At 42.8% G+C, this 21638-nt stretch overlaps 1 protein-coding gene across 1 annotated transcript in view; it reads left to right on the forward strand.

The window, feature by feature from the left end:
* Nucleotides 1-21638, forward strand: part of LOC144689532 (cyclin-dependent kinase-like 4) — a 100352-nt gene that overhangs the window by 5329 nt on the left and 73385 nt on the right. Inside the window, exon 2 of the mRNA XM_078556698.1 lies at nucleotides 12773-13119. Coding sequence (XP_078412824.1) covers nucleotides 12952-13119 — 168 coding nt within the window. The 5' untranslated portion in view covers nucleotides 12773-12951. The remainder of the gene's footprint in view (nucleotides 1-12772; nucleotides 13120-21638) is intronic.

A 21638-nucleotide genomic window follows, 5' to 3' on the forward strand; every position in this document is an offset into this window, starting at 1 on the left:
AACATGGCCTCGCTCTTCCCACGATTTACCTTGGCTCCCGAGGCCAGTTCGAACTGGTCGCAGACGTGCATCAGTCTGCGCACCTAGGAAGTCAGTAGTTGCCTTGAAAATAAACCAACTTGAACCAAAAGACCAGCCTGGATTGATTCTTCCACCACAGCCTCTTATTGTGAATAACATGGTAGCAGAGGATGAACTTTAAGCTTTGCTGATTGATTGCTGTGTATGAAGCTTTTTGTCTCAATCCACTGAGGAAAAAGAAGTGTACTGTTGCTAACAATTTAAGTTATGGAATGGCAGAAGGACGATGCAAAATCGCAAGCTTTGACTATTTGCCAATTCTTTCTGACTCTGAACCTTATCAGCAGTGGAACGCTGAAGTTGAAATGTGGACCTGGGTTACTTCCATACCTGGGAAGAAGCAAAGTATGGTTTTGGTGTTATTATTACCAGCCAAAATTAAGATGAGTAAGGTATTTTCAGAGTGGAAAGTAGATGATTTGGATCATGAAGAGGGATTGAACCTTCTGTTACAATTTTTGGATATGTTTTACAAAAAGGATGAGTTATTGGAAGCACATGAAGTTTGGATGATCTTTGATAGGTTTAGGAAATCAGATGATCAGTCCATGGAAGAATATATCATGGATTTTGATAAATAGTACAGGAGATGACAGAGATTTGAACTTGAAATTCATCTATCGGTATTGGCATTTAAATTACAGGTCTGTGCTCGCATTCCCCATGTTGATAGTCTTTTAGTGCTAACGGGTTCAATTCCAGGGGAAAGAATCTCTCCTAGATCAAATGGCTGCTGCCCTAAAAAAAAATTCTGGGGAAACAGGCATTTCCTGTCTCTTAGCAAATGCAAACAACTATGCTGTGAAACAAAGGATAGAGGATTCAATGGTGGCTGAATTTCAAGGTTGACCAAATATTAGACGAAGATTCCAATACAAAGATGGGGTTAATGACAAGAGGTCTGAAAATTGTTGTAACCCTAGCCAATTCGAGAGTCAGGACGAAAAGCGTGTCTGGGACGGTGATTGTAGGCATTTAAACTCAAAAAGGGCATGGGGAATGGTTAATCGGTGTTTTCAGTGTGATTTCCCGATATCATTACGCGATGAACTGTCCACAGCAAAGGATTCGTGTTTTTGAAGTGACCCACGAGATGGATTCATCTGAAACTGAAAATGATGATGGTGACTGCCATGATGGAATTGTATTGATCACATTGTTTGAATCCGGTGATCTTGATGGTAGATTCCTTCAACTGTGCAGTTCTAGACAGTGGTTGCACTTCTACGGTCGGATATGGACTGGCTTGACTGCTATCTGGCGTCTCTTGATGAGGCAGACCAGCGGAAGATTAAGGAGTGTGAAAGCTCTACCTGCTTCAGGTTGGGAAATGACAATACATTAACATCCTCCAAATGGGTGGTCCTCCCTTGTAAGATAGCAGGGATCAATCTAATCAGTACTGATGTGGTTTCTAGTGAGAAACCGCTATTGTTAAGTCGATCTGCAATGAAGAAGGCTCAGATGACAGTAGACATGAAGAATGATACAGCAGTTGTATTTGAAAAGTGGATCTACGTTTTACTCGGTCAGGCTATTACTGCTTGCCACTAAGGAAGCCAGAGATTTCTCACCAAAAAGTTCATGAAGTTTTGTTAACTGCTGATAATAAAGAATTTGGTGGACAAGAAGATGATCATTTGGAAATTAGACAAATTGGACAGTTTGCACATCCGGCGCCACAGGAACTGAACACTCTACTTCAAGATGTGGGGGTGGTTGATAAAGGAAATGACCTTATTGAACAAATCACTGCTCAGTGTGAAATTTGTCTTAAATATCGCAAGACAGCACCATGTACTGTTGTGAGCCTGCCACAAGCAAGGGAGTTTAATGATGCAGTGGCAACGGACTTGAAACTTTGGGACAAAGATAGAGGTATTTTATTTAGTACATTTCATAGATATGGCAACCAGATTTAGACTATCCATGGTGATACATAGAAGACAAAAGGACCATTGTCGATAAGATCATCGAGAAATGAGTAGGAACAGGATTAGGAATATCAACGAAGTTCCTCACAGAAAATGGTGGGGAATTCGCCAATGAGGAATTTTGAGACGTGTGCGAAAATTTAAACATATTTATGCACACTGTAGCTGAGAGCCTGTTTAGTAATGGTCTTTGCAAAAGAAACCATGTGGTAATAGATGATGTTACATAAAATATTAACTGATCAACCAGATTGTAAATTGCAAACGACGCTAGCATAGATGGTGCACGCAAAGAACTCCGCAAGTGGTTGGGGGGCACAGTCCATACCAGTTGGTGTATGGAAGAAATCCAAAGTTACCTTCAGTGGTGTATGGAAGAAATCCGAAGTTACCTCCAGTGTTGTCAGGTGTTGCTCCTGCTCTAGAAGGAACTAGCATTAGCTCCACCTTTTCTGCTTATCTGAACGCTTTGCATGCGGGCAGAAAAGCTTTCATTAAAGCTGAGGTTTCGGAGAAAATTCGGCGAGCCCTACGGCACCGCATAAGACCATTGGGAATACAGTTTAGACAAGGAGACATGGTATATTATGAAAGGGAAGGCTGGAAAGAGTGGAAAGGACCTCACAAAGTAATAGGAAGTGATGGGAAAGTAGTAATTGTGCAACATGGCAATCAAACTGTTAGGTTACATCCTTCATAGTTAATTGGTACTGACTATACCTTTACAGGTTCTGAACAGGACATAGAATGCGAGGAGGCACCATGTACTTACTCACACACACACACACACGCGCACACGGTAGTTATGAGGCGCAGACGCTGGCAGATACAGGGTTGACTGATTGAACAAAATAACACTGAGGTTCAGGATAACGCTATTCGTTCGAAAGGGCAACTACCCCAAGTAGGAACAAAGGTAACATATATGTCAGAAGGGACCAGTGTGTGGAAGGATGCCACCATCATAGGGAGAGCAGGAAAGGCCATTGGTAAATACAAACATTGGCTAAATGTGCAGGCTGAAGGACAGGAGACAAGACCTATCGATTGGCAAACCGAGGTAAAGATGTGGAAACCCAGAAAACGCAGTATGAGTTCTGACAGTGGACCAGAAAGTGGCCATGATGCTGGAAAAAAATCATGGAGCTGCAAATGGAGTTCTGCTCACATGGGAGAAAAATCATACAGTAGTAGTCCAGAAAGAGAGAGGAATGTGAGTAGAGGCCGTAGCTTAACAAGAATGAGAGAAAGCTAGGAATCTCAATAGGAGTAGAAGTCCTTATGGCAGAGATTCTAGTAGCTGCTAATAATTTGGAAAATAAACTGATAAAGGAAGCCAAATGGAAAGAGTTAGAAAGTTGGAAGGAATTTGGGGTACATTCTGAAATACTTGACGAGGACAGCCAGCTTTATCTCACAGATGGATCTGTACAGCAAAGGCACTCCCAGACGCCACATGTAAGGCCAAAGCATGATTAGCAGTCTGAGAATAAAGAATTTTGTCTTCTATGTATCACGATAAGCTTTGAAGAGAGACTAGGAGACCAGGATGTCAGAGTGGACTCGCTTACTGTGGAGAAAGTGAGTTTGAAGATTTTTTTTTAGCTATTTTGGCATCCTATTCCTGGGAGTGCAAATCAATTGATAGAAAGGCTACGTTTTTTCAAGGAGAGAAGTTTCAGAGGGAAGTTTTTTTATAAGCCGCCCAAAGAAGTCAGGGCTGTAGAAGGAAAGCTATGGAAATTGAACAAGTGTGTTTATGGATTGAATGATGTGTCAAAAGCATGGTATTTTTCTGTGAGGTCTGCCCTGTTGAAAACAGGTTGCATTCAGCTAAAGGCAGACCGCGCGATGTTCTACTGGTACCATAAGGAGAAACTAGCTCAAATCTTTATCATGCATGTGATGTTTCCTGTGGGGAGGCTCTGTAGAATTTGAACAATGGGTAATTGAGAAGATAAAGAAGGAATTCAAGATCGAAAGGCAAGCTTCGGGGACCTTTAAATACATAGGTTTAGACATTAAGCAGAGCAAATTAGGAGTGACATTGAATAAATAATCTTTACCTAGAAAATGTTAATCATATCCCAATAACTCGGGTTAGATCCTCACAAAAAGAGGATTAGAGGATCCTGCTACCAAGGAAGAAATGGAACAGTTGAGAAGTTTGATTGGGCAGTTGAACTGGTTGCGCACTCAGACTAGGCCTGATGCTAGTTATGATGTGTTGGAGCTCAGTACCATGATGAAACAAACAACAGTTGAGGAAGTTCTGAAAGCAAATAAAACACTTAAAAAATTAAATTCTGAGAGATGTGTGCTCAAGTTTCCAGCCTTGAGTGATCCAGAAAATATGAGGTTCGTCATTTTTAGCGATGCTTCACATGCCAATCATCCAGATCTAGCACAGCAGGGTTTATCATATTCTTGGTGAGAAAGAATGATAAATGTTGCTCACTGGCTTGGTAGGCCAAGAAAATGAAAAGGGTAGTGAAAAGCACCTTAGCTGCTGAAACGCTAGCCTTGGTAGAAGCATTAGATATGGGGGTTTACTTATCCAAAATACTGACAAATATATAAGGGGCAATGTGAGAAAAGTTTGCCCATAGAATGTTATGTTGATAACCAGTCTCTTTGGGACAACGTTCATTCCATGAAAAGTGTCACTGAAAAAAGGCTAAGAATAGACCTAGCCAGCATAAAAGAAATGTTAGAGAGAAGAGAGATCTCTAAGATACAATGGGTTGACATAAGTCACCAATTGTCAGACTGTTTTACGAAAAAAAATTGCCTACTCTAAGAAATTATTAAATATATTGGAAGAAGAGTGTTTCATGTTATAAAGATGAAATGGAAAAAAACTGTTTTATAATTGTTTATTACATATACCTTGTTAAAGACAATTGCTAGTTAAACAGATGATGGACATTGATTATCCCATCCAAACAGAATTAAAACATGCAGCTGGAACACTTTGCATGGAAGCTACTTGGAAGTCAGCACTGAGGAGTTGTCTTGAAAATAAACCAGCTTGAACCAAAAGACCAGCCTGGATTAATTCTTCCACCACAGCCTCTTATTGTGAGTAACATGTGCCCCCTAGTTTTAGATTTCCCATGAGGTGAAACATCCTCTCAGCGTCTACTCTGTCAAGGCCCCTCAGAATCCTATATGTTTCAATAAGGTCACCTCTCTTCTAGACTCCAATGAGTATAGGCCCAACATGCCCAATCTTTCTTCATAAGGCAAACTCCTTCATCTCAGTGAACCTTCTCTCAATTGCTTCCAATGTGAATATTTCCCTTCTTAAGTAAGGAGACCAAAACACAATATTCTCAGTGAGGTCTCACCAATGTCCTGTACAGTTATAGCAAGACTTCCCTACTTTTATACTCTTCCTTGCAATAAAGGCCAACATTCCATTTGCCTTGGCACAAAAGTAAAACAGGAAAGGTGGCCAAACCGTGGCTTACAAGGGAAATTAGAGGTAGTATTAGAACCAAGGAAGAGGCATACAGATTGGCCAGAAAAAACAACAGACCTGAGGATTGGGAGCAGTTTAGAATTCAGCAAAGGAGGACCAAGGGATTGATTAAGAAGGGGAAAATAGAGTACGAGAGTAAGCTAGCGGGGAACATAAAAACTGACTGTATAAGCGTCTTTGGTATGTGAAGAGAAAAAGATTGGTGAAGACAAATGTAGGTCCCTTACAGTCAGAAACAGGGGAATCTATAATGGGGAACAAAGAAATGGCTGACCAACTAAATACATACTTTGGTTCTGTCTTCACAAAGGAGGACACAAATAACATACCAGAAATGTTGGGGAACACAGGGTTTAGTGAGAGGGAGGAACTGAAAGAAATCAGCATTAGTAGGGAAATGGTGTTGGGGAAATTGATGGGATTGAAGGCTGATAAATCCCCAGGGTCTGATAATCTACATCCCAGAGTACTTAAGGAAGTGGCCCTAGAAATAGTGGATACATTGGTGGTCATCTTCTGAGATTCTATAGGCTTTGGAACAGTTCCTACAGATTGGAGGGTAGCTAATGTAACCCCACTATTTAAAAAGGGAGGTAGAGAGAAAACAGGGAATTATAGACCAGTCAGCTTGACGTTGTAGTGGGGAAAATTCTAGAGTCCATTATAAAAGATTTAATAGCTGAGCACTTGGAAAACAGTGGCAGAATTGGACAGAGTCAGCATGGATTTACGAAAGGGAAATCATGCTTGACAAATTTACTGGAATTTTTCGAGGATGTAACTCATAGAGTTGATGAGGGGGAGCCAGTGGATGTGGTTTATTTGGACTTTCAGAAGGCTTTCGACAAAGTCCCACATAAGAGATTAGCGTGTAAAATGAAAGCGCATGGGATTGGGGGTAGTGTATCAAGATGGATAGAAAACTGGTTGGCAGACCGGAAACAAAAAGAGTAGGAATAAATGGGTCTTTTTCCGAATGGCAGGCAGTGACTAGTGGGGTATCGCAGGGATCGGTGCTGGGACCCCAGCTATTCACAATATATATTAATGATTTAGATGAGGGAACTGAATGTAATATGTCCAAATTTGCAGATGACACAAAGCTGGATGGGAGGATGAGCTGTGAGGAGGATGCAGAGATGCTACAGTGTGATTTGGACAAGCTGAGTGGGCAAATGCATGGCAGATGCAATATAATGTGGATAAATGTGAGGTTATCCACTTTGGTAGCAAAAACAGGAAGGCAGATTATTATCTGAATGGCTATAAATTGAGAGAGGGGAATGTGCAACGAGAGCTGGGTGTCCTCGCACACCAGTCGCTGAAGGTAAGCATGCAGGCACAGCAGGCAGTAAAGAAGGCAAATGGTATGTTGGCTTTCATAGTGAGAGGATTCGAGTACAGGAGCAGGGATGTCTTGCTGCAATTATACAGGCCCTTGGTGAGACCACACCTGGCATCTTGTGTGCAGCTTTGGTCTCCTTATCTGAGGAAGGATGTTCTTGCTATAGAGGGAGTGCAGTGAAGGTTTACCAGACTGATTCCTGGGATGGTGGGACTGACATTTGAGGAGACATTGAATCGGTTAGGATTATATTCGCTGGATTTCAGAAGAATGAAGGGGGATCTCATAGAAACCTATAAAATTCTAACAGGACTAGACAGGGTAGATGCAGGAAGGATGTTCCCGATGGTGGGGGAGTCCAGAACCAGGGGTCACAGTCTGAGGATAAGCTGAGGATAGCTCTTGGGGCAAAAGGGATCAAAGGATATGGGGAGAAAGCGGGAGCAGGCTATTGAGTTGGATGACCAGCTGTGATCATAATGAATGGCGGAGCAGGCTCGAAGGGCCGAATGGCCTACTCCTGCTCCTATTTTCTATGTTACTTGCTGCACCGGCATGCTGACATTTTGTGATTCATGTACAAGGGCACCCAGATCCCTCTACAGCATTCTGCAGTCTTTCTCCATTTAAATAATATTCTGCTTTTCTACTCATTTGTCAGTGGACAGCCTCACATTTTCCCACATTATACTCCATATGTCAAATTTTTGCCTAGTTTGAGACTGACAACCCTCAGAAAAAAATTCTCCTCAGATCCATCCTAAATGGGAGAAGCCTATTTTTTGTGTCGCTTAGTCTAGACTCCATCAAAAGGGAGAACATCCTCTCAGTTTCCACCCTGTCAAGTCCCCTCAGGATCTTATGTTTCAATAAGATCACCTCTCATTCTTCTAGACTCCAATGAGTGTTAACCCCACCTGTTCAACCTTTCTTCATAAGGTATCTGTTTACAGACTCTTTGTACCTTCCTCACAGCTTGCTTTCCTACCTGCCTTTGTATTGTCAGCAAATTTGGCTACAATACAGTCAATCTCTTCATTCAAGCTGTTTAATATAGATGATAATTGGTTGAGGCCCCAGCACTGATCTCTGTGGCACTCCATTAGTTAGAGTTTGTCAACCTGAAAATCCCCCATTTATCCCAACTTTCTTTTTCCTGTCAGTTAGCCAATTCATCATTGGCAGAAGGGTCAAGAACTGGAAGACTCCAATTTCAGGTGATTGGCAAAAGAACCAGAGGTGACATCTGAAGAAACCTCCCAAGCAGTGAGTGGTTGGGATCTGGAATGCAATGCCTGAAAGTGTGGTAGGGACAGATTCAATTGTAGCTTCCAAAATTGGATAGGCACCTTAAGATAAAAGTTTTGCAGGGCTATGGGGAAAGGACGTGGAAATGAGACTAGATGAGTTGCTCTTGCAGGGAGTCAGTATGGACATTAACCTCAAATCCACATTCCTGGAGTAATTTCACCCCCTTTGTCAAGAATCTATCTACCTTTGCCTGAAAGATATTCAAAGACTCTGCCTCAATCACTTTTTTGAGAAAGAGAATTCTGAAGTCTCCCAACCTTCAGGGAATTTTTTTTTTCCTCATCACTGTATTAAATGGGTGACCCCTTATTTTTAAACAGTGACCCCTGGTTCCAGATTCTCCCACAAGAGGAAATGTCCTTTCCACATCCACCCTGTCAAGTCCCTTCAGGAACACCTTCGGTCTGTCCGCAAGCATGACCCAGACCTCCCTGTCGCTTGCCATTTCAACACACCACCCTGCTCTCATGCCCACATGTCCGTCCTTGGCCTGCTGCAATGTTCCAGTGAAGCTCAACGCAAACTGGAGGAACAGCACCTCATCTTCCGACTAGGCACTTTACGCTCCGTCTGCAGGGTTGCTGAAGACGTCGTGCAGCTTGGCATCCTTAACTGTTTCCATCAGGGATCTGGACGTAGCGTCCAATCTGCTTCCGGCCCTGCCGGATCGTCCAGCCGCATCGATGATGCAGTTGAAGTCCCCGCCCAGAATGACCGGCCTGGAGGTCGCCAGCAGCAGTGGGAGCTGCTGAAAAACCTCCAGCCGCTCAGCCCCTTGTGCCGGGCCGTACACGTTAATTAACCGGAGTGGAGCGTTCTTGTACATTACGTCTGCTACCAGGAGTCGCCCGCCCACCACCTCCTTGACCTCGGAGACGGTGAAGTTGCCTCCCCGCAGCAGAATACCCAGGCCGGAGGAACGAGAGTCGTTTCCGCCCGACCAGATCGATGGCCCGTGGGACCACCATCGTGACCATTGCCTGTAGGAGCTGAGGTGCGGTATCGCACACTCCTGCAGAAACAACAGGTCAGCTTTGACCTTGGCTAGGTAGTCCAAGGTCGCAACACATCGCGTAGTAGATTTAATGCTACGCACATTTATGGATACAATCTTTAAACCCATATTAAAGCATTTATTCTCCTACCAAACCCACTGTCTCTGAGAGTCCCAGACCTTTAGTCTGCTCCTTCATACCCGTAGTGAGCTCAAATTCCTTCACTTTGGATGGGCTGAGGTAGATCTCCTTGGCCGTGTTCTGCTCCAGTGGCATCTGGAGGTTCACGTAGTGAGCGGATTTTGAGATGACCTTTGCTGGAGAAGCTTCTCCAAAACTCACCCCCTCTGGGGGGTTGCTGTTCCCGGCTTCCTGGAGCTGGGGTGCGATGATTGCCTCACTGCTCCCAGATTCCAGGGGCTGTGGTGCACTGGCCTCCTCAGGTTGCAGGCCAAGTTGGGGTGCGCTGGTCTCCTTGTTGTCTCCAATTTTCTGGAGCTCGGGTGTCTCGTCCTCCAACGCCCTGGAGCTTTGCCGCCTCTTCTGTCGGTGCCGCTCTGGCACTTCCTCATCCGAAGAGCTGCTGCCCTTGTCATCCGTGTCGGATGGGAGACGCCTCTTGCCGCTTCTCTGGGAAACGCCTTTGCTTCTTCTTCGCTCCCTCTTACTTTTCTTGTTCTTCACCGTCCACCACTCCCCCTGCTGCTTTTCCACTGCTGCCTCCTCCTCCATTGATTCGCTGTCCTGAGGACTGGAAGGTTCAGGGGGTAGTGCTGTTGATTGGCTCTCTGTTGCCTCAATCTCTTTCTCCACCTTGTCTCTCTCTGTGTCCTCCTTTGTCCCGTTGAGCTCCCTGGGGGCCTTGGTGGTTGGAGTGACACGGAACATTTCTTCTGCTTCCCCGTGGTCGGCTTTGGCTGCCTGTGCGTAAGTACGGCAGCGTTTGGGGCAGGTCCTGTAGAGGTGACTTGCCTCGCCACACAGGTTGCAGCACTTGGCCTGTTTGCAGTCTTTTGTCTGGTGCCCTTCCTGTTTGCAGATCTTGCAGAGGGAGGCGCTGCAGTTGGCCGCCACATGACCAGCCTTGCCGCATGAGCGACAATGCTTGGGTTGCCCAGCGTAGACCAGGTAGCCACGGTTTCCCCCGATAGCGAAACTGGAAGGAGGGTGGAAAATGGCTCCCTTACCATCGGTCTTTAGCGTGACCTTAAACAGGCGTTTGCCTGTCCAGATCCCCAAGTCGTCTCGAATCTCGGTGCCGCTCCCCACCTTATCGAAGTACCTGGTGAGGAAGGTGACCACGTCGGCGACAGGGGGACTTCTCGCACCCTCCTTTGTATTTTCCTCTCTGGGTGGAGGACCTTTCCTATCTAGGTTCCCGTGCTCATCTTTCCAATGTTCATGGGAATGGCTTGGAAAGGGTCTGCTTGAGTTTCCAGGCCTATGGGGGAGATAATTCCTGTCTGCTGTGACAGCTACATCCCAGGCTGTGAGGATTTTCTGCTCCTCCATGTGCATCCTCAGGCTGGAGAGTTGGCAGTTTTTAAATTCCTCTAACAATATCAACTGCTGCAATCCCTCATAGGTGCATACAGTCGTTAGGGTCGGTTTGTGGACTTGTTGTGAGCATTTCAGAATTGCTGATGATATTCCTCAGGGTATAACTCGTAGGCACTTAGGATGACAGCCTTGGTTTGCGCATTATTCAAGGACACATCAGGAGTCAGCATGGAGTAGACCCCTTGGGCTCTCTCTCTGTGTCTGTCTCTCTCTCTCTCTCTCTGTGTTTCTCTCTCTCTCTCTTGGTCTCTCTCTCTCTCTGTCTCTGTCTTTCTTTTTCTCTTGCTCTCTTTCTCTTTCTCTCTCTCCCTTTCTCTCTCTCTCTCTTTCTCTCTGTTTCTCTCTCTCCCTGTGTTTCTCTCTCTCTTTCACTCTCTCTCTCTCTCTCTCTTTTTCTCTCTCTCTCTCTTTCTGTCTCTCTCTCTCTCTCTTTCAGAATCAAAGTCCAATGAGGTATTCCTTCACAAAGCTCGGTGGCCTGAAGACTTATGATGAATAATTCACTTTTTCGGTGGTGTTGACTTCACATGATGAGATAGGCATGCAGAGATGAATCGGTCTTGAAGGCAATGGCACAGACTTCCAGCAGAAGCAGGGTAGATGGGGCCAAGTGCCCAACCTGGGCCAGAGCTCCTTTGTTGAGGCCTGATAGTATGCTGTTCAACATCTGACTGAGCTATTCAGCCCAGCAAGGCAATATTACTTGTTCAACAAGCCAGAGGCCTAGGTCATGTGACTTTACCTCCATGATTTCTTCAACAAAGGATGTTTATCTAGTGTTTGGAAATTAGCTTTGTGTTCTAGGCTGATAATGTCTCAGCCATTATGGGTTAAAAGGAATGTTTGAGAAACCATTGTTTTAGTAGATGTTCCTTCTCTGTTGACCAGCCTGGTTTATTGAATACATGTGGCCTTTGTGTAGCTCCCTTTGAAGTTGGGATGTGCAGTCTCAGTCTGCAGATGGTTGTCAATAGCTCCTCAGAGATAGCAAGGTGTGTGTTTTCCTGAAACTGCAATGTGGCTTCTTTTGTTCAGGGGTCACAGACAGACTCAGTTTCAGCCATTTTAATGGTCTTTGTTCAGTTTTTAAAAATAGCGATGAGCATATACATATATTTTATAAAAGTATACAGTGTGAGGTCTTAGTCTCTCACACCATCCTATGACTCCATGAAATAGGAAATAAAAGGAAATTTTGAAATCTTTATAGCATAGCCAATTTATTTCATTTTGTAATATATTCTAGATAGGAATAACAACATATGTGATGTTTTAAGTGAAATTGTACAACAGGTTTACATCTGTTATCTTCATTCGACATTTCTGGTGTCAATCATGAAATGATTTCCGGGGCCGGGAAGAATACTCGGGGACCATCTTATAATTCAATATTTGCAAATTTATTTTATGTTTAGCGAAATTGTGGCCTATTGCTTAACATAACTTCATTTCAAATGCCATGACATGCAAAATTTGCTTTAATCTTGGCAATGATATCTTTCCCTCCTTTTATTAACCTGTCAATTTAAAAAAAACAGACTAACAGTCAAAATGTATTAAATAATTTCTTCTATTCATTTCAAACAAGATCATCAATTATTTGGTGACTGATGAGAGGTTCCCTTTACTATTTAGCATAAAATGTTTGGATATTTCATACTTGCATGTGTTTGTCCCAATATTTTGGTTCAGCAGAGCCCGAAAAGTCCTCCCAATCAATCTTGAATTCTGCTTTGACTTAATTGAGTGAACTTTCTGCTGCAGCTCTATATCACACAGGGCAGTAAAACTTGTATTGAACCTGTATTGTGGAAAAGATCCCAAAGTGCTTTGAAGAAGCGTAAGAAATTGACTTTCTCAATCTCCCTATACAAAGCAGTAAGATTAACTCTGCATCCACCCCACCCCCGTCCCTGGTAATGCAACAGAGAGTCAGAGTTCAGTTTGTGGTTAATTGTAGAAGCAATCTAATGCTCTAAATACTTGCAACATTCCTGTGGTGTGTTCCACAGTCAAAAATTGAACATACAGTGATTTCATATGTTTTTTTTTCTCTTTTCAGGTAACTAACTCCTGTTTGGGGGGAAAAAAAATCATCCATCATGCTTCACTGGTATCAGATTTTCTTTTATGCTTGTGGTTTTAATTTGTAAGATATAGATCAATGTAATTTGGAGTACGTTGAAAATTACCATAGCTGCTACACTGAAGTCAATTATCCTGAATATATATAGAGAACAAATGGAAAAATATGAAAAACTTGCAAAAATTGGTGAAGGGTCTTATAGTGTGGTGTTCAAGAGCAGAAACAAGGATACAGGACAAATTGTTGCCATTAAGAAATTTGTGGAATCGGAGGACGATCCATTCATAAAGAAGATGGCCGTTAGAGAGATTCGTATGTTAAAGGTATGACTTTAAAGGCTGTTTATGTTCTTCCATATTATCAGTAAAAAGTAGGCATTGGTGCATTCTTTTCATGTTGTGTTCCATTTGTTGTTATTGGTGTCATTAGAAAAACATTAATGACAAAATAATTATCTTCAGATTTAACAGGAGCACTTCAGAACACGTTTCTACAGTTACACTTCTTGTAATCTAGCTCTGTTCTTTGTTTTTTTTAATGTTTTACACAGTATAATTCCGCAATGCAGTTTCAAAAGTGTTTGTGCTCATTTTTACTGCCCTGTTAATCAAGTTCTGTAAAACTCGCTTTCACAGCCATATTTCTTTACCCTTAATGTCACTTATTAGCACATTCCTTAGATAATATCACCACCTTCAACACTTCTTTGTCCTTTTGTCTATGACATCTTTTGGCTATCTCCACCTATCACTGGCCCTCTGTCCAGCTCTACTTGTCCCACCCATCCCCACTTAAAGCAGCTTATATTTCACCTCTTTTCTATTTTTCCTTAGTTCTGTTGAAGAGTCATATGGACTCGAAATGTTAGCTGTGTTCCTCTCCGCAGATGCTGTCAGACCTGCTGAGTTTTTCCAGGTATTTTTATTTTTGTTTTGGATTTCCAGCATCCGCAGTTTTTTGCTTTTATCTGTAACTCTTTTGTTACAAACCAATCAAGTTCTGTAGAAGACAAATTAACTTATCAGAAAAATAGAGGCAGTTTGCTGCCCAGAAGCACTGACCTTGTGGCAACTTATGGAGATGGGAAAATTCTTTAATTGGTTCACTGTGCAACTAAGTGAGCAAGATTGGCTGTCGCAAAAAAAATGCATTGTGGAAGACTTAATTGATTCTTTCACCGAGCTTTAATCACAGCAAATCCTGCTCACCATTCAAGTGCATAGACTTCCACACAGCACTACCAACTTGGTCAACTACCATAGGTTACCAATCTTTCTTGAGTCTCCAAGACAATGATTAGCATTTGTTCCCTGCTGATAGGTCTATTTTTAAAATAGTGTTTAGAATTTTCTGTCAGGATTCACTATTTTATTCTTTTGGAGGAAATTCCATGCTGGCATTCTATAATAGAAAGGAATACTCAATTATTTTGATTCAAGGTCCAATTATAAAAATGTTAATGAGTTTGGCATCTGGTGTCGAAGTGGGAGAAATGTTATGTATGGAACTGGAAATAAAATGGATAATGTTGCAGTGTGGATATACAAAGCAACGACTGAAGTTGGGCATCCATGATGGTTTGTTCTTTATCAGATTCATGGTACTAAATATCTAGCTGGAGCTAAAGATGATGTTTTTCACATTTGAAAGTTCTTTGGCATTTGGCCATAGCTTGCTTAGAATTCTTCCATTGCAAAACATAACCGCTTTCAGTGAATGACTTTCACTTGAAGACTCCTTCTATTACAGGGGTTTGCTTACCAAGCGTTTGCTTGGTAATTTCATTTTCCATTGGTGTGCAATAAAAATGAGTTAAGGAAAAGCAATGTAAGTTGACGAATGTGAAAGTGAACCTGAATGACTGAGCATGGAAACTGTTGAGAAAGTTGGCAAAATATTCCAAACTGGGGTTCCCCACTGTCATCATCTCTTCAGCCCCTTGGAAGTGGATGTAATTTCAGTTTCAAACATTTGCAGCTTCATTTTGGGTGGGATTTTTGGCCTTCCCTGGAGATCCCTATTACGTTCATTGAGATGTTTAACAACAAAAGGCAAGATTTAACATGCTGATTGAAGTGCACAAATGAAAGCTATTCTATTCTAGCCATTGTTATTGATGAGTCTTCAAGCCCTTTGGGAAGGCCTCAGCTAACCATTTCATAATCTAGTTCCCCTTTTCAGATTTAGTACTTGGGTTTTGCTGGTTTGTATCCTCCACACAAGCCTCCTTACCACCCTTCTTCATCTCACCCTATCAGCAGATCCTTCTATTCCTTTCTCATAAAACAATCTGAAATCTAGGCACATGACAGCCAAAAATCACATTTCCTACTGACTGATATTCATCCCAAATATCAGACAATAATCTGTAGCTAAATTACATAGTAATGTGAATCACAGATTATGGATTTATTTATATTATAAAATAACTGAAATAGAAGCAAACATAAGATTAATCCAAATTTCATATTCATATCCAAATTTCATATTCATGTACAGACCCTAATTAGTCAATATATTACAACTAAAGGAAATAATTAAAGTTTTTTTTAACTGGTTGCTGCACTTTTAACACCAGAACAGTTAAACAGGTTTGGTAAAATGTTTTATAGACTAGCTGTATAATAACTAATTCATATAATTTAAACACTAACTCAATGTTTTCACTTAATATCTTTTCTCTGCATAATTCATTTTCCTTTGCTTCTCAAGCACAATGTAAAATATTTGAATCAAATAGAAACACTATTCTAACCCTGATCTATCCCAAACTCCAATCTGTCTTAGAAACTACCCTAAGTATGTCAATCCCTGTTTCAATTGGGCAGTCTCCCTGTCCCTGTCTCCAAACAGCCTGATTTGTTTATCTGTGCCAATCCCTAGATTACAGATAGCCTCCCATCTCAATCTTCTTTTCACCATTCCTTTTTGCTTTCTTCTTGCCCCAAGCAATACATATAGTGAGTAAACAGATGCCATATGTCCTATATTCTAATCCTAGCCCATAGTTTCCTACATTATAACATTGACCACACTTCAAAAGTACTTAATTGGCCGTAAAGTGCATTGAGACTTAAGGTAGTCGTGAAAGGTGCTATATATATGCATTAATCCAGTTTTGCTACCTCTCCCAATCAGTTGCTTGGCCATAACCTTTTCATAAAATCATAGAATAGTTACAACACAAAAGGAGGTCAGTTGGCCTGTGGTGTCCATGCCAGCTCTCTGCAAGAACAGCTCAGCTAGCCCCACTTCCCAGCCTTTTCTCTGTAGCCCTCCAAATCTTTTCAGATAATCATTTAATTCCTATTTGAAAGCCACGATTGAATTTGCCTCCACCACACTCTCAGGCAGTGTGTTCCAGTTCCTTATCGCTCATTACTTTAAAAATGTTCTTCCTCATGTCACTTCTGGTTCTTTTGCCATTGTGTTCTCTGGTTCTTGACCCTTCTGCCAAGGGGTCCAGTTTTTCCCTGTCTAGTCTGTCCAGGAATACAGCCTCAGTTTCTCCGGTCTATCCACATAATTGAAGTCCCTCATCCTTGAAACCATTCTCATAAATCTTTTCTGTATCCTCTCAAATGTCTTTGCATCCTTCCTAAAGTGTGATGGCCAGAATTGGACACAACATTCCAGTTGAGCCAGTGTTTTATAAAGGTTCATCATAATTTCCTTGCTTTTGTACTTTATGCCTCTATTTTTAAAGCCAAGGATCCCGTATGCCTCATTACCACTTTCTCAACCTTTGCTGCCACCTTCAGTGATTTATGCACATATATTCCAGGCCTCTCTGCTCTTGTACCCCCTTTAGAATTGTATCCTTTATTTTATATTGCCTTTCCTTGTTCTTTCTACCAAAATATATCGCTTTCACACATCTCCATTAAGTTTCATCTGCCATATGTCTATCCATTCCACCAGTCTGCCTTGGTCCTCTTGAAGTCCATCATTAACTTTCTCTCAGTTTGCAATGCTTTCAAGTTTTGTGCCATCTGCAAATTTTGAAATTGTATCCTGTACACCCGAGTCTAGATCATTAATATAGATCAAGAAAAGCAGTGGTCCTATGTCATGGATGTGTAGTTGTGATATTGTAGTGAAGTGTTTTGTCACTTCTTAACAATTAAGAATACACACACAGCTATCTGCTTCTGAACCCCAACTTCCTGTTTGAAAGACAAAAGATTCCTTTATTCCTTATTCTCCACCAGAGGGCAATACATCCAGGAATTAACCCCCCTACTGGCAGGTTTTATATAACAATTCTTTTTAGCTAAAATGTCCTTTTACAAAACAGCATTAGCATTAAACACAAACATCTCACATCTCCTCCCCCTTTAGCCAGGAACAAATTGGTCAGGTGGTTTGCAGATTCACTTTGGCCTAGAGAGGAGTGTTCGCTTGGGTATCTCAGTTTGTTTGCTTAGAAATGGAAGGTTCTGCTGTTCAGGTTCAACAGTTGCAGCTACAGGTTTGTCAGTTGAATCAAGTCGGGTTTCACCAACTGGAGCAGATGTTTCCCAGAAATCTTCCATTGTGACTGAAGATCCCCTGAAATTTGGTTCCTTGGATTTGGCTTCTCTAACCTGGTCAGTGTGTCTCTTCCAGATTCCACAGGAAGATTCAACATCATAGATCAGTGGTCCTCGACGCTTGATGATTCTTCCCAGGAGCCACTTTGGTGTCTCACAGTAATTTCGGACCCAAACAGACTGATCCAGATTAAACTCATGAGCTGGTTTACTTGTGTCATGTGACCTTTTCTGATCAAGTTGCCTTGAACCAATCTTTCCTTTCAAATCCGGACACAGTGAATCCTTTCTGGCACGCAGTTGTCTTCCAAACATAAGTTCAGCAGGAGATAAGCCTGTTGTTGAATGTGGAGTGTTACGATACATCATCAAAAAGTTATTCAGCTTCAACTTCCAATCTGTTTGCGTCCTTTCCTTCAATATGGCCATTTTGAATATCTGGACAAAACCCTCCACTTCACCATTTGAGGGTGGGTGGTAAAGCGAGATGAGAATCTACTTGATCCCATTGGTTTTCAGGAATGTTTGAAATTCACATGATGTGAACTGTGTGCCATTGTCAGACGCAATCTGCTCCAGCAATCCAAAAGTAGTGAACACATTCTGGAGAGCATCAATGGTCTTTGCTGAAGTAGTCAACTTCATGGGAATAACATGAAGCTACTTTGTGTGGGCATCCACCATAATCAGGAGTGTATGTCCGAGAAGTGGACAAAGTACACGTGAAGTCTCTGCCATGGCTGGTCAGGCCAAGCCCATGGATGTAATGAGGCAGGTGCAAGAGAAGATTTCATTTCTTGGCATGGAAGGCAATCACTGACCATGCCTTCAATGTCTTTATCCAGGCGTGGCCACCATACATGTAGATGAGCTAAGGCTTTCATTTTGACAATTTCCATGTGACTGAGATGAAGTTCTTCTAACACTCGTGTTTGGAATTTTGGAGGAATAACAACTCTGATTCCCCATAACAAACAACCGTCTTACGGAGTCAGCTCAAATCTACGCATGTAGTAAGGTTTAAGCTCAGTAGTCACTTCTTGAGGTACACACCAACCCTTCTGTGTTCAGGTAAACTTTGGAAAGCACAGTATCCCTCTGAGCTTCAAGTCGAATTTGATCCACTTTAACAGGTAACCTTTAAAGTCACAATCTTTGGCTAATTTTCTCAACTCAGCCAGGAACTGGGAAACTCACTGTCATGCTGTTCTCTTCAGTGAAACTTGAATCTCTTGGCAATAATTGCTGGTCTGGGATCGAAGTGCTTTTTCAAAACGTCCACAAACTCTTTAAAGCTTTTATCTGCTGACTTGTCAGGAGCAATGAGATTTCTCAGTAAAGTGAAATTTTTCTTTCCGATGACTGTAAGAAACACTCAGGCCTGCTTTTCCTCTTCAATCTCATTCGCAGTGAAAAACTCTTCCATTTGCTCGACATAAACTACAAAGTCCATAGTAGATGGGTCAAAAGCCTCTAAAGCCCCTAATAATGATGATCCCATCCTCCTCGCAATTTTGAAGTGTTTTGTCACTTCTTAACAATTAAGAATACACACACAGCTATATGCTTCTGAACCCCAACTCCCTGTTTGAAAGACAGGTTCCTTTATTCCTTATTCTCCACCAGAGGGCAATACATCCAGGACTTATCACACCCTACTGGCAGGTTTTATATAACAATTCTTTTTAACTAAAATGCCCTTTTACAAAAAAACATAAACATTAAAAACAAACATCTCATATATATTTCGTAAAAAAGCTACACTGTGTCTCCTGCCAATGCAAGATGGTTGCAAAAATGGCTCCCGATACATATCTATGCATGTGCACTGGTTTGCACGTGCACAGAAAACGGATGTTGTTTAAAACTGAGCTGGTAAGCACTTCAACACGGATTGGTTTCAAAAGGTGACAATTCCTGCTGGGGAAAGGTGTTGAATGGTGTTGGCTATGTCAAAACGGCAGGTGTAGTTGTCATCTTCTCTGGAGATCTTCCCTCCACAACTTCCAACCTTATAGTCTCCTAACCCCAGACAGCTGGCTTCTATCTCCTTCCCAAAATCCACAAACAGGACTGACCTGGTAGACCAATCATGTCAGCCCGTTCCTGCCCCACGGAACTCATTTCTTCCCACCTTGACTCTGTTCTCTCTTCCCTTGTCCAGTCTCTTCCCACCTACATCCGCGATTCCTCTGTTGCCCTTCGTCATATCAATGATTTCCAGTTCCCTGGCCCTAACCGCCTCTTGTTCACCATGGACCTCCATCCCCCACCAGGATGGTCTGAGCGCTCTCCGCTCCTTCCTTGAACAGAAACCCGAACAAACACCATCGATCACCACTCTCCTCCGCCTGGGTGAACTTGTCCTCTCACTGAACAACCTTGTTCCAGTCCTACTGAGGCCCCCTCTCACAACTCTTTTCTTGGTACTTCGATGACTCTTTCGGTGCAGCTTCATGCTTTCGTTTGGACCTGGAAACACTTTATCAATTGTGTTTCCAATATCCACCCCTCTATCACCTCTACATGGCCCATCTCCAACATTTCCCTTCCCTTCCTCGACCTTTCTGTCTCCATTTATGGTGATAGACTGTCCACCAATATTCATTACAAGCCCACTGACTCCCACAGCTACCTCGACTACAGCTCCTCACACCCTGCTTCCTGCAAGGACTCCATCCCATTCTCTCAGTTCCTTCGCCTCCGTCACACCTGTTCCGATGTTGCCACTTTCTAAAACGGCGCTTCTGACATGTCTCTCTCCTTCCTTAACTGAGATTTTCCCCCCAACTGTGGTTGACCAGACTCTCAGTCGTGTCCAACCCATCTCCCGCATATCCGCCCTCACACCTTCCTCTCCCTCCCAGAACCATGTTAGGGTCCCCCTTGTCCTCACTTATCACCCCACCAGCCTCCGCATTCAAAGGATCATCCACCGCCATTTTTGCCAATTCCAGCATCTTCCCCTCACCGTCCCCTGTCAGCATTCCGTAGGTACACCCTGGTCCACCCCTCCATCGCCCTCAACACCTTGTTGCCGGAGGTCACTGGTAACAGTTGTTGGCTTAGTACAAAGAGGAGAAGAGTCAATTCTCTCTTAACTCTAAATTCTCTTTATTCACGTCGTTAGATCATCTACATATAGCTTATACGTCTGGTTAAATATAGACATGCAGTTTACAGCAGGTTATACAGTTTTATACCCAAAACTAGGATCTAAACGCACACCCACTAGGTTTCTCTGACACTCCCTGAGTGGTCACAGAATATAAAAGCTAATACCCGAAAAGGAGAGCTGACGCTGGCCAGGCGTTCCGTTCTCTCTCTCTTGCGTCTCTACGTTGCTGACGTAGATTCTTCCGCTTCTGCGATGGTTGGTCTCTGGAGTTTTCGCTGCCTCCACACCCGAAATCCTCCAGTCTTATACTGAATCTTATCTCTTCAAGCAGTGCTGTCTCTCTCCCATTGGTTTAGGCTTGCTCGCCTAGTCTGTGGCATCTTCTCATTGGCTCTGTTCCAAGGACTTAGGTAGCATTACCTCATTACTCCTTTCCTAAATAAGGACTTGTGTCTTATCACATTCCCTTTGTTTTCCAAGAAACTCAGCTACTTCAAACCGGTTCCAGCCAGCGCAAGCCAGTGACTGGACTCAGGTTGCTTTTGCCTGTGTCAGCAGTTCGGCTGCAGCCCCTGGCTAACAACCTCATCCCCTTCCCACGACACCTTCCTATGCAATCGCAGAAGGTGCAACACCTGCCCCTTAACCTCCTCCCTCCTCACCGTCCAAGGGCCCAAACACTCCTTTCAGGTGAAGCAGCGCTTCACTTGCACCTCCTTCAATTTAGTCTACTGCACCGCTGCTCCCAATGCGGTCTGCTCTACTTCGGGGAGACCAAATGCAGACTGGATGACTGCTTTGCAGAACACCTCCGGTCTGACTGCAAGCATGACCCAGACCTTCTTGTCACTTGCCATTTCAACACACCATCCTGTTCTCATGCCCACATGTCCATCCTTGGCCTGCTGCAATGTTTCAGTGAAGCCCAACACAAACTGGAGGAACAGCACCTCATCTTCTGATTAAGCACTTTACAGCCTTCTGTACTTAACAACGTTGAGTTCAACAACTTAAGACTTAACCCTCTCGTCCATCCCTCACCCCCTTTTATAATCCCCTATTTTTTACTTTCATTTTTATTTTTTATCCACTTATTTTTGCTTTTATTTTCATTCATTTATCCGTGGTTTTATCCCCTTTTTTACCTCCCCTTCTATCCCATTTTCTATCCTTTTTCCCCACTACTGCCCCC

Source organism: Cetorhinus maximus, chromosome 14, assembly GCF_964194155.1.
Source record: "Cetorhinus maximus chromosome 14, sCetMax3.hap1.1, whole genome shotgun sequence".
Taxonomy (NCBI): Eukaryota; Metazoa; Chordata; class Chondrichthyes; order Lamniformes; family Cetorhinidae; genus Cetorhinus; species Cetorhinus maximus.